General features: G+C 42.6%; 1 protein-coding gene across 1 annotated transcript; it reads left to right on the top strand.

Annotated features, from left to right (window-relative positions):
- The first annotated feature begins 82 nt into the window (after positions 1-82).
- Positions 83-26,122, top strand: TTC33 (tetratricopeptide repeat domain 33). Its single transcript, XM_004605538.2, has 5 exons — positions 83-251; positions 4,160-4,381; positions 17,574-17,655; positions 21,256-21,387; positions 23,771-26,122. The coding sequence occupies exons 2-5, from the start codon at positions 4,161-4,163 to the stop codon at positions 24,122-24,124; spliced, it is 789 nt and encodes a 262-aa protein (XP_004605595.2). The 5' UTR covers positions 83-251; position 4,160; the 3' UTR covers positions 24,125-26,122.
- Positions 26,123-27,592: the final 1,470 nt, after the last annotated feature.

The following is a 27,592-nucleotide window of genomic DNA, read 5'->3' as shown; positions in this document are numbered from 1 at the left end:
GACTTGGGGAGAGACGAGGCACCCATCAGAGCGGGCCGGTAGGAGGTCGAGGAGTCATTTCCGCTTCCGGTGGTCAAAAGTCAAAAGGAATGTAAACACGGGAGCCAAGGATCGGGTTTAGCAGGGATCAGGTTTACCCGGGACTACGGGTCCGTGCTGGAAGCCCGAGGAAGAGGAGACGAGGCGAGTGGGTGTCCGAGTTAGGGGAGAAAGACGCTCCTGGAGTCCGAGAGTTGAGGCGGCGCGCTCAGGTTGGTCTCTAGGGACGAGCACGTCGCGGGGGGTCTAGGGGGTCGGGCCGGGGGTGCGGGGGGAGCGAGGAGCGCGGGCGAGGGCGGGACCGACCGAAGCCGCCTGGACCCGCGCGGCACGTTTCTGTGGCTGCGGAGCCGCCAACGCTGGCTTCCCCGGCTTTTATTTTTCCCTTTTCTCCTTCTGGATTCCCGTGTTTGCTTCTTGCGTCCCTGGTTCCCCAAGGTCCGTGTCCTCCCCCGAAGGGTGTCGCGTGCCGGTCGGGCCTGTCTGCGCGATGCTCCCGCCGCGCTCTCCGGCTGCGCCCCGGGTACCGGGTCGGGCCGCCGGCCGTTCGGGCCCAAGAATTCAGAACGCAGCGTCCCGGGGCGCTCATCAGCCGCGATTCCGTGGGAAATGGGTTCGCGTGGTTGCCGTTAGTTTACCAGGACAGCCCCGCGCGGTGCTTCCTCGCGCGGGTGAGGAAATGCCCTTGCCCGGGTGTGCCCGGCGCCTTCCTCGGGAGACGTCGGGGGCCGGGGTGGGGAGGGGCGGGGCGTGAAGGTTACATTTCCCCCCAGGGGGGTTTGCATCGTCGGGGTGAGAACTTGAGCTCCTTAAACCCTGTCTTTGGGGGCGTCGAGCTGGTGGCTTCCTGGAAGCCCCCAGCGCCGCTTCTCTGACGTCGCCGCGTCCGTGGCCCGTGGCCCGTGGTCTGTGAACGACTCGGAAGGAAATAGCACGCCAGCGCGGCCCTGGGTCAGCCCCGCGTGCCTTTTAAATCCAGCGGGCCTTAGGGTTTGCGCCTGTTTGCCCACGTGACTCAGCCCTTGTCTGGGATTCCCCGGGGCTCACATCCCTTTCCCGCCCCGTCTTTCCAGTATCTAGCATCTCCTTTCTCTGGGGACATGTGAAGTCCCGCCCCGGTCGTGGGAGCGTGGTTGTTTGCGTTTTTCCTCTTAACAGCATGCCAGTACTGCTCACCCAATATTAATTTTGTCCTAGAGGAGTATATTCTAGTCCCTTTTCACCGAAGTTAAACCTGTCACTTGTTTGTGTTGGGACTTTGCCATTTTTAATTAGATACATATATATTTTTTAAATTGGGATTAACTTTGGCCTATTAGTGTGTAGATGCAGACATGTTTTAGGGGTTCTAGCTCTCCACATTCTACCTTCCATCAGAGGGCCATAGTCCCTCTCAGCCTCACCCCCACCTCCATACTGTGTCAGAGTCTAAGGGTTTGCTTTCAGGGGTCTCTATCACGGTGGGCGATTTCTACCCCTTCACTCCCCAGGTGTTCTGACCTCCAGAGTCTGGAATCTCTGTGTCTGAAATTTTCTTTTTTTTTTTTTTGTTTTTTGGGTCACACCCGGCGATGCACAGGGGTCACTCCTGGCTCATGCACTCAGGAATCACCCCTGGCGGTGCTCAGGGGACCATATGGGATGCTGGGATTCGAACCCAGGTCGGCCGCGTGCAAGGCAAATGCCCTACCCGCTGTGCTATCGCTCCAGCCCCCAATCTGTGTCTGAAATTTGATGTCTGAAATAATTCGTGGAGCAGAATGACCCAGCACCCTAGTGCAGCAGTGCGTGTGTGTGGCAGGCATGCATGGTGGAGGAACTGTCCCAGGCTTTTGCCTCTTATTTGTCCTTTATTGCATGTTTTTTTTTCTTTTTGGGCCACACCCAGTGATGCACAGGGGTTACTCCTGGCTCATGCACTCAGGAATTACTCCTGGTGGTGCTCAGGGGACCATATATAGGGATGCTGGGAATCAAACCCGGGTCGGCTGCATGCGAGGCACACGCCCTACCCACTGTGCTATCGCTCCAGCCCTTATTACATTTTTTTTTTTAAATACGAGTTTTATGCAGGAGGCTGGAGGGTGGTGGTGGTAATGGGAGTATGAATGAACTTTTACTTAAAAAATTATATACATCTGGGTTTATTCGTCCTTTCCTGTCCTCCCTACCCTAACTCCTGCTCCTAGTTACAAAACCTGATCATTGAATTCTCATGTAATGTGCCTTCGGTAGACTGACTAGGATGGTAGACATAATCAGGATTCTGCCTGTGTTAATAAAGTTCCCACATTACCTGATCCTGCTCATTGCTGACTTAAGAACCAGTTGTGTTTGAAAGCTGGAAGTGAGAAAATGTAATTATTTTTATTCTTGTCACTTTAAAGACAGTTGTAAATAGAAGATTTCCAATTTATCTTCACTTGATAAGATACTAAGAATTTCCTAAAGATCATAACACTCTCAAGTTGGCTTTACTCAAAACTTCTTTTCCTTAGTAGACACACTTCAGTTGTTTTCAGCCTTGGTTCTGCTAGGTTCTTAGAATCATCTCCAAACATAGGAAACTCATTTTCCTGCATTATCATGGTTTTGACAGTTTGACACTGACCTAATTCCGTAATACAACTTTTCCATGACTCGTCTTAATGTTCTTAAAATCCAAGCTCCCGGGGAAAGCATGTAGTTTCCTACATCTGCCCTTACGTTTGAAAAATTACTTATTTTTATGGGCCGGAATGATGTTACAGTGCGTAGGGCTCTTGCCTTATAAGCAGCCAACCAGTGTTGGTTGATCCCTGGTTTACCATATGGATGCTTGAGCACCTCTAGGAGTTGATTCCTCAGTGCAGAGCCAGGAATACCCCCTGAATATCTCCAGGTGTGGCCCAACCACTCCCTCTACCCCCCAAAAAAACGTAGTCTAAAATTTTTGTTTTGGAACCACACCCAAATTAGTGCTCTGTGGACCATGCAATGCCAGGGGTCAGATCTGGGGCGCTGGGTCAGAGAGAGTACTGGGTGGGGATGGTGGGATGAGAAGTTGACCTTGCATGCAGTCTATCCAGATTGAGTCCCAGCACCCTGCATGAGGAGCACCAGAAGCGCCCCCGCCTCATTCCTCCACGCACAGCTGGGGTTAGCCATCAGTCATTGCCACGTGTGATGTGCAAGTATACTTACGAACACCCCTACACGTACACACACAGACACAGACACAGACACAGAAACACACACACACACACACACACACACACAGGGATCTCCCATGTAGAGCATGGGCTTCAGCTCTCTGAACCATTTCCCCAGCTCTATAAATTTATTTAAAATGAAGTTTAAAAATATATCTATCTAAGCCCACCCTCTCTATATTTTACCTTTACTTCTTTTTTTGAAGCTTTTATTTGTATAAGTTTCCTTCTCAGGAACTCTTTTCTCTTGGGGCTGGAGCAATAGCACAGCGGGTAGGGTGTTTGCCTTGCACGCGGCCGACCTGGGTTCGATTCCCAGCATCCCATCATCCCATATGGTCCCCTGAGCACCTCCAGTGGTCTCTTCCCCCTCTCATTGTTGCACACCTTTCTTTCTTTCTAGCAGTTTCTTGAAGAATCCAGTTTTATTTTTCTTTATTTTCTCTTTATTTTTTTTCCCCTCTCTCAATATCATGTAGTGTGCTTCTTATAAGTGGATAGAGACTTGATGTGATTCAGGATTAATTTGGGGGCAAGTGGAACTTACGGGTGGTGTGTCACTTTCATCTGGAGAGGCATTGATGTCCAGTTATATTTCTGCCAACCTTCACTATTCAAAAGCAGTGAGAGACTGATTGTATTATCTATTTGGAATATGTCTATTAATGGTTGAGTTAAAGTTCAGGTTTTTTTTTTTTTTTTTTTTTTTTTTTGAGGATTGGGGGTTTTTGGTTTTGGTTTGGGGCTGTACTGGGAGGTCCTCAGGGCTTCCTCCTGACTCTGCACACAGGGATCACTCTGTGTGCATATGGTTGTGCCTGGGATTGAACCCAGGTTGACAGTGTGCAAGACAAGCACCCTGCCTGCTGTTCTCTCTGTTCCTTCCCCACCAGTTTGAAATTTAAGGTAGCTTCTTTATAATTTACCAGAATGGCTTCCTTCGGGTGGAAGAGGAAAATTGGTGAGAAGGTCTCAAAGGTCACTTCCCAGCAGTTTGAGGCTGAAGCTGCTGATGAGAAAGATGCAAGTGAGAATGAAGAAGGCAGCTGGCTCCATGCAGTTAAACGGAGAAAAGAAATTCTCCTTGAAGGCTGTGCTGAGAAAAGTAAACAATTGAAGGAGGAAGGAGCAAATCTGGCTGAAAATAAAAGGTATGTTTTAGAATTTTCTTTTTTGTTGTTGTTTGTGACTTTTATACAGCCTGGCAAGTTATTGAGAGTATCCCGTCCTCACGGCAGAGCCCGGCAAGCTACCCGTGGCGTATTCGATATGCCAAAAACAGTAACAAGTTTTACAGTGGAGATGTTACTGGTGCCCGCTCGAGCAAATAGATATTTTCATAAAGTAGTTCACAATAGTTCATTGCAGATAATATTAAACACCCACACCACCAGTGAGCATCTTCCCGCCACAAAAAGAGGGAAGTGTGTGAAGGTTGTTTTATTTCATTCTGGGGCCATTTAAGCTCGTATGTAAGAGAATACAAGCAAATATGTTAAAACCAAACAAATATGGCTACTTTAGGTACATCACTGAGCTAGTATAAGAGGTTGTGCAGCCGCACACTCCAGGATATTTGGTGTCACTCTTCTGGGAGCTTTATTCATAGTCTCTGGATCTTGGCCATTGATGAGATTACACGGCGCCGGGGGCAGTTGTGGGTGTGACTGCCGAGCTACTGGAAAACTGGGGAGCTGGGTGGAGGAGGCCCAGCCACGATCCAAGCAGGCTTGGAGATCTCAGCCATGGTTCCTCTGCCGGTTCCCTCATGAGTGAGGCTCATCTGAGCATGTGGAGAGTGGCCTTGAACATGGCTCCTGCTGGGTTCTGGAGGTTTTCAGCTGCTGGGTTTCTGCTTGGGGCATGGAGGGAAACTCCACCCACCCCGCTCCAAGGTGCCCCAGTAAAGAGCCTGACAAGGGGGTAGGAGATTCTGCCATCTTAGAGAATTTCCTGTGGAGAACAGTTTATATTTTCTGAGTCACTGTCAGAAATAGAATAGTTATGCATTCTATAAATTCATGTTTTTAAGATCTGAACCTAGGTACTAAAGAAGTGTTTTAAATCTGAAATTTGTACAAAGGTCTATCAAATGTTTATTATGACTAGGTTTTGCCATAATTATTCTTCTATCTAGAGCTATTTCAAATATAAGTTTATTATTATTATTATTAGGATATTATAAATATTGTGAAAGATGTAGTTCAGTTCACTGGTTAATAGGAGATAGTCTGATTTCTGGGAACTCTGTATATTACACATCAGATATATCAGATATCTTTTTTTTTCAGAGCTCTGAGGGCACATATTTTATTATTATTCTAATGCCTATTAATATTAAAGTACTATTATTAATGCTATCTTCACTAGAAATAGTGTCATAAAATCTATAGTTGATATATTATTTATACCTGTTATTACGCTTATTAGTTCAATTACCTTTTCCATTGGCTGCTTCTGTGCATCCTTCAGTGTGGTTGGTGCACTAAAGTCTGTTAATAGCTTCCATTTTGTCTTATCCCATCCCTCAAATAACCCCTTACACTCCTACACAAACCTTTTCCTATCTTTTCTTCTTTTTCCTACTTATTCCTTTTGTTCCCCTTTTTACTAAGGTTACATCTTTCAGTGGAATCAGAAGTAGTTCTTCTATAAATCAGTGGGGGGAGAAGATTGTGTAGTGAAAACTGGATTTGTATATAAGAGAAAATGAAATTATCTGTATCTAATATCATATAGAAGGGTGGACTCTAGAGTATGAAAGATAGAGCTGCTTATAGAGATTATCTGTATGCTCTAAAGATAGAAAGGGCCTTTCTGTTTAAAGGAAACGTCAGGGGCCTCAGAAGTAGTGCAGTGGGGCGGGGCACTTGCCTGACCACAGCTGGTCGAGCTTTGATCCCTGGCACTGTGTATGGGCCCCTGAGCAACCTCCAGGAGTACCTGAGCTCAGCCAGGAGTAAGCTCTGGGGACTGCTGATAGTGGCCCAAATAACAATAACAATGAAAAAGAAAAGAGAAATTTCCTTTAAGTAGAACATTTATTTTTTTCTTTTCTGTGATGTACTGTGGTTTAACCCTAAATGATAAGTTTGAAGCATATGGTCCCCTGAGTACCGCCAGGGGTAATTCCTGAGAGCAGAGCCAGGAGTTACCCCAGTGCATCTCCAAGTGTGACCCAAAAAGAAAAAAAAAAAAATTCTAATTTGTTTTGTAATTTATCTGAAAACAAGGTTTTTTTTCTTCCCTTTTCTTTTTGGGAGGGAGAGTGACTCCACCCAGCAGTGCTTGAGATTGCTCCTTTTGGGACCATGTGCTGCTAGGGATTGAACCCTCCCACATAGTAAAGTACGCAATCAGACCTTTAAGCCATTTTTCAGGTCTATAAAGATTTTTCTTTTATTGCAACTTGGTCATTCTCCTTAAAACAAACTAAATATAATGAATGTTTTGAAACATTTGTGAAATCACTTTTGGAACATCCATAAAACATTCTTAGAAATTCCTGTAAGTGCCTATTAAAAGTTTATTAGATTCCCCCCCCCCTCCCCGCACACACACACACTCCCCGCCACACACACACACTCCCCGCCCCCAGACCACAGTAGAATATGGGAGGGAAAAGTTATTCAGTTATTGGCCTGGGATTTCCTCTGAATTTTCTCTGGTAGAATATAGATAGACTCTTTGTATATAAACAAAATAAGTCATTTTTGGCCTGCATATGAAGATATTGAGTCATTTCTCTGAAATCAGCTGGACTTGGATGTTTCAGTTTGTATGGAGAAACTGAGATGATTGCTTTTGCTCATTAGCATTTGTTTTGTATGTATATGTAGTTTTGGGTGAGAGCTGAACAGAGTTAAAGGACTCTGGTAGAAGTGAATAATTTAGCTACTCTACATAAAAAAATTGAAATAATAGTTTAAAAATATCTAGATAAATATTGAGCTTGACTAAGGTAGTATGATGAGTAGAAAATATAGACAATCATTACTGTTGTTGATAGGTTCTTGGCTATTATGACTTTAAGTAAAACAGCATATAATGAAACCAGTTTTACTATAAACTAATTGATAGCAATAGTTAAGGTCCTCTACCTTATTTCTTTGTCGTCACAAAAACTTGACCAAGCTGATTTTTTTTTTTTTTTTTTTTGCCTTTTGGGTCACACTGGCTCTATCTCAGGAATTACTCCTGGCAGTGCTCTAGGGACCATATTGGATGCCAGGGATCAAACCAGGGTCACTGCATGCAAGGCAAACACCCTCCCTGCTGGACTATCTCTCTGGCCCCAAAAGCTTCTAATTTAAGACTCAGATTATCTCTAATATCAAACAAGAGTCTGTGTTTATTCACATTCTAATCTGTTTATCCCAGTTCAAGAGTGTTGGTGGCCAGAACCTATTCTAGCATTCAGGCCCATCCTTCGATAGCATGCCCTCTCATTGCAGAGTGCTCTCACCCGCCACCACTCCCTCAGACTGTGACTATAGATACACCAGTGAACCTCACAGGCACTTCTGTGGGCTGGAGTAAGCCCACGCAGACATGGGGAGATTTTGGAAGTCACATAGACAGTGGTCCCAGTCAGGAATGAGGGGGTGTTTGTGTTTTGGTTTGGGGCCTCACCCAGTGGTGCTCAGGGCTTAGTCCTGGCTCTGTGCTCAGATATCATTTCTGGTGGGACTCAAGGGACCATATTTGGTGTGGGGTCCCAACTGGGAAGGCTGTGTGCAAGACCTTGATTACACCCATGTAAAAGAACTTCATGTATCACCTACTAGTTAGCACTCGATCAAGGTATTGTACATGTTATATTTTAGGATTTTATATGTGCTTGGGGCTGGAGCGATAGCACAGCAGGTAGGGCGTTTGCCTTGCACTCGGCTGATCTAGGTTCTATTTCTCCGCCCCTCTCGGAGAGCCAGGCAAGCTACCAAGAATATCTTGCCTGCACGGCAGAGCCTGGCAAGCTACCCATGGCGTATTCAATATGCCAAAAACAGTAACAAGTTTTACATGGAGATGTTACTGGTGCCCGCTCGAGCAAATCGATGAGCAACGGGATGACAGTGATACAGTGATATGTGTTTGCAGGCTGAAACGATAGCACAGTGGGTAGGGCGTTTGCCTTGTACGTGGCTGACCCGGGTTCAATTCCTCTGCCCCTCTCAGAGAGCCCGGCAAGCTACAGAGAGTGAGTATCCCACCCGCTTGGCAGAACCTGGCAAGCTACCCAATATGCCAAAAACAGTAACAAGTCTCACAATGGAGATGTTACTGGTGCCTGCTTGAGCAAATCGATGAACAACAGGATGACAGTGCTACAGACAGTGCTATATGTGCTTGGCACATTCACGTAGTATTGAAATTTTTAATGTTCTTTTCCTTAGATATCTTTCCTAGAATTTTAATTGCTAGCAAGCTATACCTTCTCAAGAGTCACAATGTAAATGCCAATCTTTATTTTAACCTTTAAGGTTTCTACCACTAGATGGTGACATTTGATTGTTCTGCTCTTTCTTGGTGCGAATGTGCATCTGAAGGAGGAAAGTATGTAGAATTCACCATGAAGTTTGTCTCTTACCTAGAAAAATTAACCACTGGTGTGAACTTGAAGGTGATCTGGAAGTGTGTCATATTTTAGCAATGCCAGTACAAATATATTTAAAGACACTGACTTGCTTTTTGCCTCGTACTCCATGGGAAAAAGTAGATGTAGTCACTGTAATTGCCATTTCTTCTCACCTTAGTACGTGAATACTAAGGTACTCAATACCCAGGCCTCCTGCCTTCATTTTCTTGTAAAGAAGTATGCCGCCTAGAAGAAAAGCCCACTACTCTCCATGGACTCGCACATCCCATCCCTTCTGGCTTTTTTGGGAATATTGTCCCTCAAATACCCTTTCATATTTTGGTGGGGCAGGTAGTGGGCAGGCTGGTACTCGGGGGCTACTCCTGGTGGTGCTCTAGGGACTGTAATGTGGTGCGAGGGATTGAACTGTGGTCAGCCACGTGTTGGACAAGTGCAGTACCTTCTGTATTCTCTCCTTTCCTTTTCATGTCATCTGTTTTGTCTTCTTCTAGCTCCTCCTAAGTATACACAATACCCTGGTTGCATACATTGAAAAAGCTTCCCTAGAAAAATCCTCCCTTGATTTTATAGATATCTCCCATTTCTCTCCAGGAAAACTTGACTTTTTGATGAATTACACTTTTGGTTTGTGCCAGGTTTTTCTGCCCCAAATGATCTACTTGAACCCACTCTTATCAGTGACCTCCATGTTGCCATATCAGTGTTCATGTCTCTATTCTCTTTATTCCCCCTCTCACCACTTACAGACTTGACTTTTTTTTTATTATTATTTGTTTATTTTTGCTTTTTGGGTCATACCTGGGAATGCACAGGGGTTACTCCTGGCTCTGCACTCGAATTACTCCTGGCGGTGCTCGGGGGACTATATGGGATGCTGGGAATCAAACCTGGGTCAGCTGGGTGCAAGGCAAATGCCCTACCCACTGTACTGCTGCTCCAGTCCTATACTTGACTTCTAACACATCCAATATACTGTTCTCTACTGCAGTACCACTGTGTCGTGCTCTTCTTTGTTTGAATGTTCACTTCTTTATCTTGTTTGCTTGCTCTTTTGCTCATATCTTAATTACTTCCTTTTTTTCATATCTATCCTTTCCTTTCCGTCTTCGTTTACACAGCATACTGCTTTCAGCACTACCTTTGTATTGATGACTTTCACAAACATCTCAGCAGTGCTCTCCCCACACTGAATTTCAGGTTTTTGTTTCTGTTTTTGTTTTAACTGTCTCTGGTTCACACCTCGTAGTGCTCAGGGGTTACTCCTGACTCTGTGCTCAGGGATTATTCCTGGCCATACTTGGGGACCCATGTCTGGTGCTAGAGATGGCTCCCCGCCCCTGAGTGCGCCTCCTGCTGCGCTTGTAAACAAGAAGGTCTGAGAGCTGCTGCTCTTGTCCCAGACCCAAACCCAAGAGCGCTTGTGCACGGCGCTAACTGGCAAGGAAGAGCCTGGCACACCTTGGCACGGGCCGGATTAGACTTTGGACACTAGAGGAACTGGCTCCCGCACCCAGAGCAGGAGGGCTTTAAAGCTTGGTGGGTAGATGAGGGCGTGCGAGGGAGGAAGCCTGTGGATAAGATCTGTTCCTCCTGCCCCCCAGCGACTGGTCCCGCTGCAGTCCTGCAAGATTTGTGTGCTGTTTCTGTATTTCGGCCCCCAGGAGGTGCTCAGGGGACCTAGGGTTCAGTGTGGGACCCTTATCCAGGACACCCTGGCCGACTCGGGCAGCAGGGGTCACCCACAGAAGTTTTGGAGGGCCTCGACGGCTATACCTGGTGAAGCTGGGGGCTTGGGAATCACGTGGCACCAGGGATGGAATGGTGGTCAGCTGCGTGCAAGGCAAGTGTCGTGTATATGTGTTCGAGGCAGGTGAGCATACATTGTGTGTTGTCTCTCTCACTGCCTTCCCATGCCATGCCCACCCCCCGTTTATAAACCTCATAGTTCTTGCTTTCCTGGGATCATTTTCTAGCGAAGAGTTAGCAGGCAGGCATTAGTTTCAAGCTGTTTCTCCTTGATAACCTGAATGGAAGGCATCATCCTGGATTTTTCTGTTTTACTCCTCATTTTCAATTCAAGTTAAATTAACTTTGATATATTTTAACCTCTTCTGTCCTCCCCCTCTGTTTACATTGCTGTCATTCTTATAAAACCTTATCTCTTACTCTAGTCAACTCCTAATTGGTCTTCTTAGTCTCATGTTTGTTTTTTTGGAGAGGGGGGAGATGGCAATGGACTTTGGCTTTTGACTTTTGGCCTTTGGGCCACACATGGCTGTGCTCAAGGATCACTCCTAAGCCTTCAGGTGACCATATGTAGTGTCAGGAATTGAACCAAGGTCCTGTGTGTGCAAGGCAAGCACCTTACCTAGTGGACTATCTCCTTGGATCTGTTCTCATTCTTATACTCCTGTAGTCCTTTTCTCTCTTCAGAACCTTACTGATTTTCTTTTTTCTTTTTCTTTTTTTTTTCTTTTTGGGTCACACCTGTCTATGCACAGGGGTTACTCCTGGCTGTACATTCAGGATTATTCCTGGCTGTGCTCGGGGGACCATGTGGGATGCTGGGAATCAAACCCAGGTATTGTGCAAGGCAGACAGTCTACCTGTTGTGCTTTCACTCCAGCCCCTGATTTTCTGAAATCTGTATCACTTTATGTCTCTGTGTTGCAGAGGATTCTCCATATTACATGCAATTAAATCCACACCCATAAACACAGCCTACTAGTTCCTGAAGGAGCATGTCTCGGATTTATCTCTTTCCACTTTTACTTTCACATTTATCGCCTCAAAACCTTGGCTATTGGACCCTGTTTTGTGTTCTTCCCTTTGTTTCTTTTGGGATGCTTTCTCAGATTCTGAATTGTTAGCCACTTGTGCCATTCAGATCTCAATTCAAATGCCTTCTCAGAAGGACCTTTCCTAACCACACCTTCTCAGTTGCCACATCCCTCCAATGGTTTGTTTTCTTTTTTAATGGCATTTGCCCTATTTTAACTGTGTGCATTATCTTTTTTCTCTTTACATCCTTCCCACATGCAAACATTCTAAATTGTAAGATTTATCTTTTATCACTTGTTAATACCTAGAATACCTGGTCCAGGTAGGTGGTGCTCAGTAAACATTTATAAAATGAATAAGCAAATTACTATAGCGCTCATTAAACTTAAAGCTGTACTAAAATTAGAACTTTAATTGGGAGCAGTGTAGTTAAATGCTTTGACATTTCTCTCTGGTAAATGAACACGCCATCTAATTTATTTGGCTTGATCACCAGCTGTTCTTTATCCTCAAGTAGGGCATTATCTCACCCTACCCTTGTGTAATCCCTGGAACTATTCACTTCCTTCCTTGTGCTAGTTTGGTGGCATACTGTTAAGGTTGTCTTTATACTGGCTGGAACAGACTTCGGTCATTTATTAACCATAGTGACTTTAAAAGAAGTTTTTATCTTTTAGTGTTTCCTATCCAACAGCTGCAGGAGGGCTGTGTCTGTTCAGTCTGTTCCAAGCTGAAGTTGAATTAAGAGATATGCTGTGGAAGTTATAAGGGACCATTGATTTATTCGGTGCCAAGTTTCCTATGATCCCCAACTGGGAAAGCTAAGTGGTGCCACCCTCTATTCATAGGCCAGGAGAAGTCAAAGAGAGAACTAGAAATGAGGGAGGGGATTGAATTAGTGAAGTCTTGCCCACCAGTTCTTGCTTCTCTTTAGCCCGTAGAAAACCGCTTACAGTTCTTTAGACCTTTGGATGCCTTGTGGGCAACCAAACGTTTTATTTAGAAGTGTCTCTGCTGGCTACTGTGGCTATGTTTTCAGAATAAAAGTAATTGATAAGTGTCAGGTACTGTAGTTACACATACCTCTGTGAGCAGTCTACCTATCACGCTGCATTGAGCTTTCACTTTTAGAAATTTGTTTTTGTTTTGGTACCACAGGTGCTCACTCCTGGCTACTCCAGTGGGAGGCAGGGGATCAAAAACTGGGTTGGCTCTGTGCCAGGCAGATGCCTGCTCGCTGCACTATAGCTGTAACCCCTACATTTTTTAATTTTGAGGACCAGATATGAAGTTTCTAATTCTCTCCTAATTCTTTCACTGGGTGCCACGAACCAGTATTCCCCAGAGTAATTTAGACAAGAGGTCCCAAGCAGGGCTCTGTAGTATTGCCTTCTCTGCGAAGGCAGTTGATTTGAGTTCATGCAGGTAAAGGGACGAACAGCTATTTAAGGCTTTGGTCTACTTTGTGATTTTATCTTGTATTTATCACTAAAACAAGGCAACTCATTTTGGTTCTGTCTATATATGTGTCTATTTATATATAATATATACAGTCTAACTAAATATTTTAAATATCCATAAATATTTAAAATATTTACCCAGCTTGGGGAGATGGCTCATAGGCCTAATACATATGTATCGCATGCCAGTGGCCTGGGTTCAATCCTTGGCATCCCAAGGTCCTCTGAGCAGCAAGCTGAGAGTGGCCATTGAGCATAGTTGGATGTGAAACCAAAGACAAAAAACAGAGATACAAACTTTGATAGTTTTGCCTTTTGTATGTGATAACATAAAATTTGTCCTCTCATCACACTGAAAGTAATTACCCAGCTCTACTGCTTGGCTCTGCACTATTCATTAGCTATATCAGAAAATGAATTTTCTAAAACACATAAAAAGTCATGATTTTAATTTCCCAGTTTCCATTTCAGACAGGAATTACTTAAAAATATTTACCACCTGCATTATTCATTTAGCATCTCTCAGTTTCTAACATAATGGGTTTTGGGGCCTTATCAAATGGTGAACAATTATAAATGTGTGAGAGAGATGTTTAATGTCTCAAAGAAGTGTGTGTGTGAGAGAGAGAGAGAGAGAGAAAGAGGGATGCTTAATATATTTTAAAAACCTGGTGAGTATACAATAACAAATTAACTATAAACTGGTTAACATCTTTTTGATGGTGGTTATGAGTATGTGTAATTTTCATGTAATATGCATACTTGGTTGTTTTTATTCTTCCCTTTTTATATACTCAATTTGAAACAATTTTTATATCAAAACAAAGTATACTTAAGTGTAGAATTCAAGCAAGGTCTAATAATTTAAGGTCATTTTGTGTTTTAAATAAAAGAATTGAATACCTGATATTAGCCAGTAGTGCAACTCAATTGCCTATGCTCAGGGCTTTATCCTAGCTCTGTCCTCAGAGCTTACTCCAGACTCTCTACTCAGGGTACTTCATGTGGTGACAGGGACAAAACCAAGGTTTGTTGCATGCAAGGCAAGTGCTTTGTAGGCTGTGATCTTGAGCTAATTAAGAGCTTACTTGTAGCCCTCCTTCGCCCCCCCTACCTTACTGCCTGAAGCCCCAGCAGCCATACCCATACCCCACGGCCTCTAGCATACAAATAGCCTAGCTTCACAACTAAGCTCAGAAGAGATGCCAAGCCAAAGAATCATCCCACTTCTACAGCTCTGGAGCCATACCTCTAAATTCCACAGTACCAAACACCCATAGGACAGCAAATTAGATGAGAAAGAAGCATAGAAGCCCACTGTCACTGTCATCCCATTGCTCATTGATTTGTTCGAGTGGGCATCAATAACGTCTCATTGAGAGACTTATTATTACTGTTTTTGGCATATCCAATACGCACGGGTAGCTTGCCAGGCTCTGCCATGCAGGCTCGATACTCTCGGTAGCTTGCCGGGCTCTCTGAGAGGGACGGAGGAATCGAACTCGGGTCGGCCTCGTGAAAGGCGAACGCCCAACTGCTGTGCTATGGCTCCAGTCCTAGAAGCCCACTAAGCTCAGTAAATGAAAACTTTAACAAGAAGACTCAGCTAGCAACGAGCAGCTCAGTAAATCCTCAGTGACTTTATTTATTTATTTATTTTGGCTTTTTGGGTCACACCTGGCGATGCACAGGGGTTACTCCTGGCTCTGCACTCAGGAATGACTCCTGGGGTGCTCAGGGGACCATATGGGATGCTGGGAATTGAACCCGGGTCGGCCGCGTGCAAGGCAAATGCCCTACCCGCTGTGCTATTGCTCCAGCCCCCGATCCTCAGTGACTTTAATAACATCATTTCGAGATACACTTGTCAGAACTTTTTTTTTTTTTAACTGAACTCACTCTATCACTGTCATCACCATCATCCTATTCATCGATTTACTTGAGTGGGCACCAGTAATGTCTCCATTCGTCTCAGCCCTGAGATGTTAGCAGCCTTTCCTTACTCGTCTTTCCCAACAATTAAAATCTTTCTTCGGGGTCAGGGGAATGAGACCTGTTATTTTTACTGGTTTTGGCATACCGAATAATGCATGGGGAGTTGCCAGGCTCAGCCGTATTTTACTGAATTACTTTTTAATTATTTTTTAATAATTCTACTTATTATTTTATTGTAACAAGCAAAATAAAATAATGCTGTGCCTGCCACATGGACGGACTTGTGGATGGGTGGAAAACTGGGGACAACGGTGGAGGGAAGACTACACTGGTGGTGGGATTTGGTGTTGGAACATTGAATGCCTAAAACCAGCTGGGTTTTGTTTGTCTGTTTTGGGGTCACACCCAGCGGTGCTTTGGACTTAATCCTGGTTCTGTGCTCAGGAGTCATTCCTGGTGATGCTTAGGGAACTATACGGATTGCCAGGAATTGGACCTTGCCAGGTCTGCTGTGTGCAAGGCAAGCGCCTTACTATTGCTCCAGCCCCAAGACAAGTATATTATGAACAACTTTGTAAACCACCATGTTTAAATAAAGACAGGGGGAAAGAAAACATTTACTGGTGGAGCTGGAGCAATAGTATAGTGGTAAGGCGCTTGCCTTCCAAATGGGTGATCTAGATTTCATCCCTGGTGCTACGTATGGACCCCAGAGCCCGTCAGAAATGATCTGAGTGCAGTGACTGGAGTAAACCATGAGTACCGCCAATGATCGGTCATTCCTGAGCACAGTAAAATAAAGTGTTTATCAGTAAACTTGAAGTTTTTTGCTTTTTCTCTGTAGGTTTCTTTTTATCTTCTCATTCCCTAGCAAATTTGAATAATAGGTGAGGCCTTTGTTTTGCTTTGTTTTTTTTAAACAATTCAAACTGAGAATGTGACTGTCATAGAGTGCCTGCTACCTGTGTGAGACCCTGGATTCGATTCCAGGCATGCCAAAAAATTAATTAAATTTTTTTTAAGGTATTTTAGGGGTTGGAGTGATATAGCACAGCCGGTAGGGCATTTGCCTTGCAGGTGGCCAACCCGGGCTCGATTCCCAGCATCCCATATGGTCCCCTGAGCACCGCCAGGAGTGATTCCCGAGTGCAGAGCCAGGAGTAACCCCTGTGCATCGCCAGGTGTGACCCAAAAAAGCCAAAGTAAATAAATAAATAAATAAATAATAAATGAAAAGTTATTTTGAAGGATTTACTTTCTTTAGGAACAGAAGACTATGGGACCTTTGGGAGATTAGCATAAGAATCAAGCTATGTAGTGGATGGTAGGGCAGCTGTAGGAGTAGCTGGCCAATAGAGGTAGTATTAGTGGTTAATCAAACTGCTGTCTTAATTGATCTGGGGTAAGGGCATGCTCCTCAGCTCTGTATAGAAATGTTCTGGTAATTAAGAGCTTTTTCCTCCTAGAAACATTTAAGTATACATTTGTACATGAGTTTACCACTTGTGAAGGAGACTATGAAAAAAGTCCTATAGAACAATCATCATCATCATCATCCCATTGACTGTTGAATTTCTCGAGCGGTCTCAGTAACGTCTCCATTCATCTTAGCCCTGAGATTTTAGAAGCCTCTCTTTACTCGTCCTTCCCAACGATGCCGCATTGGAGGTTCTTTCAGGGTCAGGGGAATGAGACCCAGCATTGTTACTGGGTTTGGCATATGAATACACCATGGGGAGTTTGCGAGGCTCTCCCATGTGGGCAGGAAACTCTCGGTAGCTTGCCACGTTCTCCCAGAGGGAGAACTAGGCTATAAGATGTCGCTTCCTGGAGCTTGGTTTTAAGTCTCTAGATGTTGGCTGTTGGTGTGATTACATGGTGCCACCAGGGGCAGTCCCTGAGTGTGACCGCCTAGCTACTGGAAAATGGGGGATTTGGGCGGAGGAGGCCCAGTCCCTATATGAGTAAGCTTGGAGGTCTCAGCCCTGGGTCCCACACACCTGGGTTTTCCTCTGCTGGTTCCTTCATGCATGAGGCTTGTCCGAACATGTGGAGAGGGGCCTTGAGCATGGCTGTGGCTAAGGCTCTGGAGGTCTTTGGCCGTGGGAGCTCTGCTCGGGGCGGGGAGGGAAGCTGGAGCTCACCCCCTCCAAGGGGCCCCAGGGAAGGCAGCTATACACTCAGGCAAGAGACTTTCTGCATTGCTCTCTTCCGGGAGCTTGGTTTAGAGTTGGGTTGGGTTAGAGTTGGCATTTATCTATAGATAAGATGGAAGATAACCATACAGACAAAGGTTAATAGGTCCATGAAAAAAAGAAATTCTGGCGGTGACTTCTCAAAAATAGTGTCTTAGAGAAAAAAAATTCAAGATCTCATTTATATTTTGCTTTTTCCCTCTTTTGCTATTTTTTCTTTCAAGTTTTCCAGCTGCTTTAACATTATTATCAGTTTTTAATAGAGATAATTCTTGGTTAACATTTCTCCTTACTCTCTTGTTTTCAAGTTCAGTCATGTATTCTTAATGTATTTAAAATACATACAATACTAATGTAACTTTAACAACCACAGATATCGAGAAGCAATTCAGAAATGGGATGAAGCACTACAGTTAACCCCAGATGATGCTACCCTGTATGAGATGAAGTCACAGGTACGGATCTCGTAGCAGCTCTTCTATGCAACTCTGCTGTTTGGGGAGCAGTGAAAAGCCAAATGACATTTTCTTCCCTTTTCTTTTTCAATTATATTGTCTTTGGGGGAAATATCAATTATCTTTGGGGGAAATATCAGTATTATTTACGACTGTTTTATCTATAAAATTAGGAACTTGTTTACCTTCACAAATGAAGTTAACCGTTACTTTACTTTAACTATGTTTATGTCTGAGCAGTTGGAGAACTTTTTGAAAATGTTTGCTTTCTTTGAAAATTAATTTTAATCCTAACAACAATCTAATTTCTCCAGAATCAGAGTAGGTTTGGGATTTTTTTTGAAGAGGGTTTGGTTTCGGGGCGACACCGGGCCATGCTCAGAGCTTACTCCTGACTGCCTTCAAGCATCACTCTTGGTGGTGTTTGGGGGAATTGTATGGGGTGCAAGGGAATGAACTCTGGTCAGACGTGCATGACCAGCACCCTGCCCACTGTACTGTTACCCAACCCCCATGGTTATGACAGTTCTCAAAAATGGCTTAGTCATGGCTCGAGTGATAGTACAGGGCTTTATGTATTTGCCTGGCACTTTGATTCCTGGAACCATATACGATCGCCTGAGTACCACCAAGTGCGTTTCAGAAACAAAATGGAGATAGTGATAGTATAGCAGGAGGGACATTTATTTTGCACAGAGCAGTTACTAGAGTAATGTCTCTAGTACCACATATGGTCCCTCCCTGCATAGAGCCAGCAGTAAGCTCTGAGTACAGTTGGGTGCTATCCACAAATAAATGAACAACACCCCCCACCCCAAATCCAAAATGGCCTAGGCCTTAGTAAAAGGTCAAATAGAGGCAATTTATTAATTTTTAAATAGGTTTGTGTTGGTATATATGTTTTTAATGTTTTTATTTTATTATATTTTTTGCTTTTTGGGTCACATCTAGCAATGCTCCTGACTCTACACTCAGGAATTACTCCTGGCAGTGCTGGGGGACCATATGGGATTCTGGGAATCGAACCTGGGTCGGCCCCGTGCATGCTAGGCAAACGACCTACCCGCTGTACTATTGCTTCAGCCCAATTTAACACTGTAACACTGTTCATTGATTTGTTCAAGTGGGCACCAGTAATGTCTCCATGTGAGACTTGTTACTGTTTTTGGCATATTGAATAAGCCTGGGTAGCTTGCCCTGCTCTGCCTTTTGGGTGGGATGCTCTCGGTAGGCCGGGCTCTCCGAGGAATCGAACCGGGGTTGGCCGCATGCAGGGCAAACACCCTACTGGCTGTGCTATCGCTCCAGCCCAGCCCAATGTATTTTTTTAAACTAATGTTTGGAAGCCCCACCTGGTGATGCTGAGGGTCACTCCTGGGAGTTCTCTGGGGATCAGGTGGTTCCAGGGATTAAACCTGGTGTTTCTACATGGCAGAGCTTGTGCTCCATTTCTTTGAGCCATCTCTGGCACGGTACTTATAGTTTAAAATCATATTTTTAAGACCAAAAATGTGACAAAATGGCAGAATGTTTGCTTATAGCAAGCAGTGTGAAGTCTTAGGTTTAGTCCCTGGCATTTCAAAGTTAGTAAAATAAAATTGTATTTATACATTTAATCTGATATTAAATCAAAATTATGTTTTGTGTGAAAGACTATAAAAGAAGATCTAAAATATTATCATTTTTTCTTCTTTTTGAGGGCCGGGTATTGTGCATTACCAGCAGTCCTAGCTGTGTGCTCTTCCTGGCTCTGCTCAATATTGACTTTTGGCCGTGCCGGCCACCGTATGCAGTACAGCTGTTTGAACTGGGTTTGCAGGTGCTTTCCTGCAGTCGCCTCTAAGTGCTGATTCTTTGGCCCAAGAGACACTTGAAATCTCAAGCAGATCATTAAGCATACTTGAAAAAAGAAACATTTGGGCCACAGCCAGTGGTACTCAGGCCTTACTCCTGGCTCTGCACTCAGGGATCACTACTGACGGGCTTGGGACCATATTGGGTGCTGAGGATGGAACCCTGGACCAGCAGCTTGCAGGCCAAGCACCTGCTGTACTATTACTCCAGCCCCGCAAGCACCCTACCTGTCGTACTATTGCACCAGCCCCAGTTTAACAGCTGTTTTACAGGAAATAGTTACTGTTTAGGCTTGAGCTACACACCTAACATACCATGATTTTAAACATAGGGCAGAAGATCCTTTGTCAGCTTTGATTTTATTCACTGAATAAAGTTATAGTGCGCCTTCATTTGGACGCCTTTCAACTTTGAGTACATACATATTAAAAGAAGTCTGTCTTGAATATGTGCATAATTAAGGCAATATTTCTGGCAAAACACATAAAACAAACTGTTTAATTTGAAACTTGATAATGCTAGTTGTCACAAGTCTTGTGAAATGTGGGTGGGCCATAAGATGATATGGAAAATATCTTTCCATACATTGGAGTGTTTTGTAAATCTGTAATTCTCCTGATTTATATTATATGAAGAATTCAGTAGTGGAGTATTTAAATGATTTGTTTGTTTTGGCTCCATAACTGGCTGTGCTCAGGGCTTAATCCTGACTCTGCACTCAAGGATCACTCCTGTTGGCTTTGGAGACCATTTGGGGTAGTGGGGATTGAATCCCGGGTCCGCTGTATGCAACGAAAGCACCCTACCCACTTTACTGTTACTCCAGCCCATTTAAAATGTTTTTTCTTTATAGCAGGAAAATGTTAAGGAACCCAGTGAGTGAGCAAAATCAAATTTCCCTATTTGGGGCTGGGAAGTTAGTACAAAGGGCTAGAGAGCATGCATGCTTTACATGCAGAAGAGACATCAATTTCCATTCCCAGTATACTGGAAGTGACCTCAGAGCACTGCACCAGGAGTAGCCCCTTGAGTACCACTGGGTGTGGCCCAAACTTAGTAAAAGAGAATCAGATTTACCTAGTACAGCAGCAAGATCTGGGAAGCCAAATAGTCCTATTGAAAGTAGAATAAAGAGTATCATCTCAAGTTCCCATTGGGCCGAAGGATGAGAAAGGCCGGCCCATCCCCCATCCCGTGAGGCCTGGCATTTGCTGTCACTGCTCCCAAATACCTGGGCTTCTCATTGGGTTCCGGAAAATGGCGGCCACTGGGATTACTAGGGGGCAGGTGGAGGGACAGCTCCTGCTCCAGTCTGGAGTCACTGTCACTGTCAGCCCCATGAAATCGACCTATTGCAAAGTCCAGAGGCATCTCTGCAGTGAGCTGCTCGGTTCCAAGATTCTTTTGTGTGTCTCTGGAGCATGGTTATTAAGAAGCTTAAGTAGTAGCTGGAAGCAGTTCATGGGCCTCATCTCAAGGTCCCAAAGATCGACTTTTTAAATGGGGAAGGTTGGGCTGCAGAAATAGCTCAAGGGGCTGTATTGCATGTGGGAAGCCTGAGTTTGATTCCTGGCATGCTGTGATTCCATGCCAAGAGTTTAGCTGGGAGCACCCCCCATGCTGCTGGGTGTGGCCCCAAAACAAAATAAAGAAAATGGAAAGCATTGTTTACGTTTGGTTATCTCCTAGTAGTTTTCTAATTTATGCCGCTTGCTGTCTGGTTTCGTTTCTTCTTTTTGGCCTTAGGTCCTCATGTCTCTTCATGAAATGTTCCCAGCAGTTCATGCCGCAGAAATGGCTGTCCAGAGAAATCCACATTCATGGGAGTCTTGGCAAACTTTGGGACGTGCTCAGCTTGGATTGGGAGAGATTGTTTTGGTAAGAAAGTTAGATTCGTGTCATACTGAAACTTAATTTTAATTTTTTTTTTTATCAGCTGAACCAAATTTGTATAAAACAAACAGCAAATTGCCACTTTGAGGCATTAATTGTAGATACAGATTGATTCTTATCTTTGTTCATTTTACATACTGTTACTTGAAGGTCAGAATATTTTTAGCTATTTGATATGATGTAAATTTATTATTTTCTTTTTTTTTTTAATGTAGTTGTTTGTTTTTGAGGGAAACCGTGCTCCTGGCTCTTCACTTAGGAACCACTCCTGGCAGGCTTGGAGGACCATTTGGGGTGCCAGGGGCCCCGGGATGGTTGCGTGCAAGGCAAGCACCCTATTCGCTGTACTGTCTTTCTGGCCCCAAGTATCATGAAAATTTAAACAGAAATGAACATAAATGTTCAGTTTTGGTAGACCTTAAGTATAAAATAAGCAACTTTTAGATTTGTTCGTTGTGTCATTAAATTTACCACATTGTAGAGTGAGGTCTGTAGCACCATGGAGACAAAACCATTAATAGATATTGAAGAAGGAGGGGCAGAGTTGAATATGAGAAGAACTTGTACTAATTGTTTGTTTGGAGGCTACACCCAGCAATGCTCAAGGGTTACTCCTGGCTCTGCACTTAGCAATCACCTGTGGTGCTCAGGGAACCATATGGGTGCTGGGGATTGAATGTGGTTTGGCCACGTGCAAGTCAAACGCCCTGCCTGCTGTACTATCACTCCAGCCTCCGTATTCACACTGAGAGGTTGCTAGACTTAATGGGCAAATAGAGATGGGTAGAAACTTATGAAAATGGAATGCTCATTGTCTAAAGTTTACTGTGAATTGATAGTTAATGCATCTGTCATCTTGACTGAAGGAAATCTTGCAGGTGAGAGCTGTGAGTTGTTATGGCTTTGACAAAACAAAATAGCACTTAGGGTTATCTATACCTGACTGCTAGCATCCTTAAACAAGTTTATAATTTAATAAAGTAGCACCACAGGGGCTGGAGAGATAGCACAGCGGGTAGGGCGTTTGCCTTGCACGCGGCCGACCCGGGTTCAAATCCCAGCATCCCATATGGTCCCCTGAGCATGGCCAGGGGTAATTCCTGAGTGCAGAGCCAGGAGTAACCCCTGTGCATTGCCAGGTGTGACCCAAAAAGCAAAAAAAAAAAAAAAAAAAAAAAAAAAAAAAAAAAAAAAAAGTAGCACCACATTTCCACTTTGTGATTAAGTAAGTGGTTTTTGTTTGTTTGTTGATTTTGTAATTTTCCTTCTGTTATTGATGTCTTGTTTCCTTCATTGTGTCAGAAAAGATTCTTGGTTTGATTTTATTACTCTTGTATTTGTTAAAACTTATTTTGTGAAGCAACATATGGTCCATCTAATATCTCATTTAGTCTAGAAAATGTTTTGTTTGTGCTTGTTGGAATAAGTTTCTGTCATTTCTATTGGGTGAAATGATCTATCTATATCTTTTCCATCCCTTTGGGTAAGCAAATTCAGTTTCTGGTGACCTCTCTAGGTGTTCTTAGTGAAGGTGGGATAATAAAGTCTCCTACTAGTACCTGCTGTTAATTTATAGTTTATATACTGGCAGTTCTGGCAGTGCTAATTTTATATACTTATATGTTCTGGTGTTGAGTGCTATATACTGTATCTCTCTGTGAACTGACTCAGTGATATAATTAATAATTGTGTGTTTTTCTTCTTTGTCTCTTGTGACACATATATGTTTGACATTATTATGATCTAAACTCTTGACTTCAAAGATATACATTCCTAGTTCCATCTGATCTTGGTTTAGCTTGAATTCAAATGTTTTTTCATAAACAGAAAACAAACATTTTAAATACATTTTAAAAATTTGAACCACAGTTTTCAGTACTTCTGTTCTAATGAACTTTTAGTCCTCATCAGCAATTTGTTGGTCACTTTCTCCCATACCATTATAACTCTGCCTGTCCTCCAGTAATTATAATCCAGTGATTAGACTGCAACCCTAATTTTCTTTTTGTTTTCTGTTTTAGTGGGCCACAACAAGAGGGGCTCAGGGTCTACTCCTGGCTATGTCTTTGGAAGTTGCTCCTGCTGGTGCGTAGGGGACCATGCAGTGCCAGGGCATAACCCACGGTCTCCTGCATATAAAGCCTGCATTTAGCCCATTGAGCTCTCTGGCCCACAACCTGAACTTTATCCTCACACTCTCTTTTTTTTTCTTTACACATGAGAATGTTATGTATTTATGTAGATGATGTTCAGTACACCAAAATATTATGTGTTATTATGTAAGTGCTATAATAGATAAGTGGATCTAATAGATGCACTGAGTTTTTTAAACAAAGCAGATAAAAACTATGACCCTTTTCCCCCCTAGGCAATTCGAAGTTTTCAAGTAGCCCTTCATATCTATCCAATGAACCCTGAAATATGGAAAGAAGACCTTTCTTGGGCAAGAAAACTCCAGGAGCAGCAGAAAGTAGCACAGAGGATTAAGAAAAATGAAGCACCCATCCAAACCACACATTTATCATCCAAGTCAATTCCTGACTATGACTTTGAAAGTGATGAGATAGTTGCTGTATGTGCCGCAATTGCCGAAAAGCAGAAGACGGTGCCAGCAAATAAAACGATGGTTATTGTATCTGCTTCTGGGACGGTGGAGACTGTAACTGAGAAGGAAGATGGGGCTGTCCCACCAGATGGTTCTGTTTTTATCAAAGCCCGATGAAGCAGAGCAGGAATGGGTTGAATCTGTCTTTTGACTGCCTCTTAAAGACCTAGGTATAGGGATATTTTCTCTGGAGAAACAGGACAAAATTCCTGTTTATAAATTAAGTCTTTCAGAGGAGGCACATAAGAATTAAAATGGTAGAATTATATTGTATAGTGTTTGGACTATGCTTTGATAGGTTATCGTTTAAACTTCTTACGGTTAGAAATCTGAGTACAGTGGTTTGTGATTAATAGAGATAATTTAATCCAGATATATAAGTGAATGCATTTTAAAGACACAACCTGAAAAATTCTCAGTGAATAACTTTATGGCCAGTGTTATTAAAATGTTGACTCTTTGATGTTTGCTTTATGACTAAAGGTTGCAGATAATTTCTTTCCCTTTTAGAAATATGCACTCTCAATCTATTCAGTTTTCTGGGTTTTTTTGTTTCAATAACGTATGTTGTAAACTTTGAACAGTTTTGATATTCATTTTGGTTTGAAGTTGTCATTTGGTTATTTGTGAATATTTTGAAAGTTCAGCTGAAAATGCATGCTACTGTGCACATCCTGGACATTTTTCTGGTTGGTTTTAATTCTGATTTGTGACTACATTTGCTCTTAAATTATTACAACAGGTAGTTGCTGCATTCAGTATTTATTAGATGTATAAGATTAAAGCACAAGTGTTAGAATGATGGTTTAATTAAAGTAGATGGAGTAATCCTTACCATGAGTAAGTCTTTTTTGTTTGTTTGTTTGTTTGTTTTGGGACTACTCCCCAGTATTCAGCAGTTACTCCCAAATCTGTAACCTCAGATCTTGCTCCCAGTGGTGCTCAGCAACCAGGCATGCACAGACAATGGAAGAGCTGTCTCTGGCACCAGCAGGTCCTTTGCTGTGTGCGTATTTAAAACCCAGTGGTCTGTAAAGATGTGTCATTTAAAAATTACACTGCTGCATTGTCTCAAAAGTAGTACTTTTCCCCCTTACTTTGAAAAATTTTGAGTATAGCTTTTCAAGTGATGATTTGAAATTCCTTTTCTGGCTAACTTTTTGAACTCTGCAGTGATGTAAGAATCACATTTAGATGGCTAAATTTTATCCTTCTGAAAACAGAAAAAAAGGGTATGTTAGATTATTGAATGCAGTAACTGGATGTGATTTATGGCATAACCAATGAAAGGCGGGGTGTGACTGGGGTGGGGGGAGAGCAGCATGGCTTTGACGGTGTGAGGCCCTGGGTTCCATCTCATTACCACAAATACAAAGATAACAAATGCTTAAATAAAGATTTAGATCAAATCCCAGGAGTGAAGAAGGATTGAAGATCTATTACAGATCTATTTCATTGAAAAGCCACATCACATCCAAAGTTCAATGCTGTCATTGTTAACATGAATTATTTTTATACTACATGTATTATAGTGCAATTATATAGTAATTTTTCTAGAATTGTTAACTTCTGACAGGAAGCTATTATTAGTGTAAAATTATAGTTTCATCTCAGATGTCAGAGTAAGGTACTTATTTTAAAGAAGCTTATTTTGCCCTGTTAGAGTGTGTAAGTAATGGTCTACATTTTAATGAGATGATTAAAAAATTGTGTGTGTTTGGGATATTTACTTCTCTTTTTCAAAAGCAGCACTTACCTTGAAAAGTATTTTTCTCTGTATTATATCAGAAAGTTAGCTCTGGTTAAAAAGGACAGTTTTAGGATGATATGAAAAACAAGTATATGTCATATTTTCTTAATAAAGAGTATTGTCAAAGGATAGGAAGGTAGGTATTGAAAGAAGTAAGCGTTTAGGATTTGCTTTGTTATTTTGAGTTGCAGCTGTTTGTTTACTGTGCAATTTGTAAATAAATTTTTGTATTTCAAAGATTTTCTCATTTTGTGTTGAGTACAGGAAAAACTAGATGGATATATTGAATTTATTGTTAGAATGTGTAAAATATGTTGTATGCTGTTGCATATATAGTACTCATTAAATGCTACTGGTTTCATTGAGTAATGGAATTAATTCAGAATTACTTAATCTTCATTTTATGAGGAAGGAGAACTTCATCATTGTTTCCTTATCTGGAACTAACAAGTTACTACTCTGACATTACAGGTATCTGCTGAAGATTTATTTCTAGCAGAACTCTTATCGTAACCCCAAAAGATTTAAGACCCAGCATTGACTGCCACTAACCACTAGATGCTATGCATGAAATCAGTATTCTCTAATTAGCATGTTTATAGCAGGTTAATTAAAAAAAATTTTTAGGCTTTTTGGATTACATTGGGTGATACTCAGGAGTTATTCTGGCTCTGTACTCAGGAATGATTCCTGGCAGTGGACAGGGGACCATATGGGATGCTGGGGATAGAACCCAGGTTGGCTGTGAGCAAGGCAAACACCCTCTCCACTGTGCTATCATTCTAGCCCTAGCAGGTTAATCTTTTTATTCGGATATAAAAGAAGATATAAGTGAAAAAAGGAATAATGAATTATTGAGAAGCCAGGAATCCCATTTCTCCAGCCTCCAAAAGAGATTCTTAACTCTCTTCTATGCATAAGAGAAATACACATACATTATTTTATAAAGCTGTGAATACTTATATGCAAATGTTTACTGAGCTTATTAACTTAAAACTAACTCTTCTGAGGGGGTTGGAGATAAAGTATATGTTGTAGGCTCTCCGTTTATCAGCACACTACCCATCCACACTGTCTGATAATCTAAGAGTCATGTTACAGCCTAGACAAAATCAGTGTCTTTAAGTGTGCTAACAAATACTAGACATTGAAATGTCTTGCTAAGTCAGATATACTACAGTTGGATGTATACAAGTGTTGCAGTAGTAATCTAAGTATGAAAAGCTTTAAAGTTGATGTCTTATGGCAAAACTATAAAGCTTTGTCTCAGCTACAGTTTGTGTGGTATCTGACCAGTATAGCCTTTTCAGGTTTAAAATTATGCTTTATGTAATGGTGTTAAAAGTTTGTTTCACTACAATGAACTCATTTTTTCAGTAGTAGAGCTGTCTTATCACTTTCTTTAACCTCAGGCTTTGTGAGTGAGAAGTCCTTCAAAAATTGACTCTGGACCAGCCATTCTGAGCTTTGACTTTTTGAAATTCATGCTTCTGATTAAGTTGTGAGTTGACAAAAGAGTCATAGTTCCACAGTTCTCTTCAAATTAATGTTTGTGATAAATGTATTTTTCTGGGCCAGAGCTATAGCACACTGCCAACCAAATTTGATACTCAGCATCCCATATGGTCCCCCAAGCACCGCCAGGAGTAATCCCAGAGTGCAGAGCCAGAAGTAATCCCTGAACATCACTAGGTGTGACCCAAAAAGCCAAAAAAAAAAAAGTGTTTTTCTTTCAGAGACTATTATTAAAACTTGATGGTATATTTTATAATTGATAGCACTTTAGGAGTGACAGAGCTTGTTTTGTTTACCTTCAGTGCTTTACTTGCTTACTA

The sequence above is a fragment of the Sorex araneus genome, chromosome 1 (assembly GCF_027595985.1).
Source record: "Sorex araneus isolate mSorAra2 chromosome 1, mSorAra2.pri, whole genome shotgun sequence".
Lineage (NCBI taxonomy): Eukaryota > Metazoa > Chordata > Mammalia > Eulipotyphla > Soricidae > Sorex > Sorex araneus.
The sequence above is the reverse complement of the archived record's forward strand: the minus strand, read 5'-3'. Positions and strand labels throughout refer to the sequence as shown.

Excerpts from the sequence above, each read along its gene's own strand:
- TTC33 (XM_004605538.2), top strand. The coding sequence starts at position 4,161 with ATGGCTTCCTTCGGGTGGAAGAGGAAAATTGGTGAGAAGGTCTCAAAG. Across the intron at positions 4,382-17,573 it reads AATCTGGCTGAAAATAAAAG|ATATCGAGAAGCAATTCAGA; the intron begins GTATGTTTTAGA and ends TAACAACCACAG. Across the intron at positions 21,388-23,770 it reads GATTGGGAGAGATTGTTTTG|GCAATTCGAAGTTTTCAAGT; the intron begins GTAAGAAAGTTA and ends TTTCCCCCCTAG.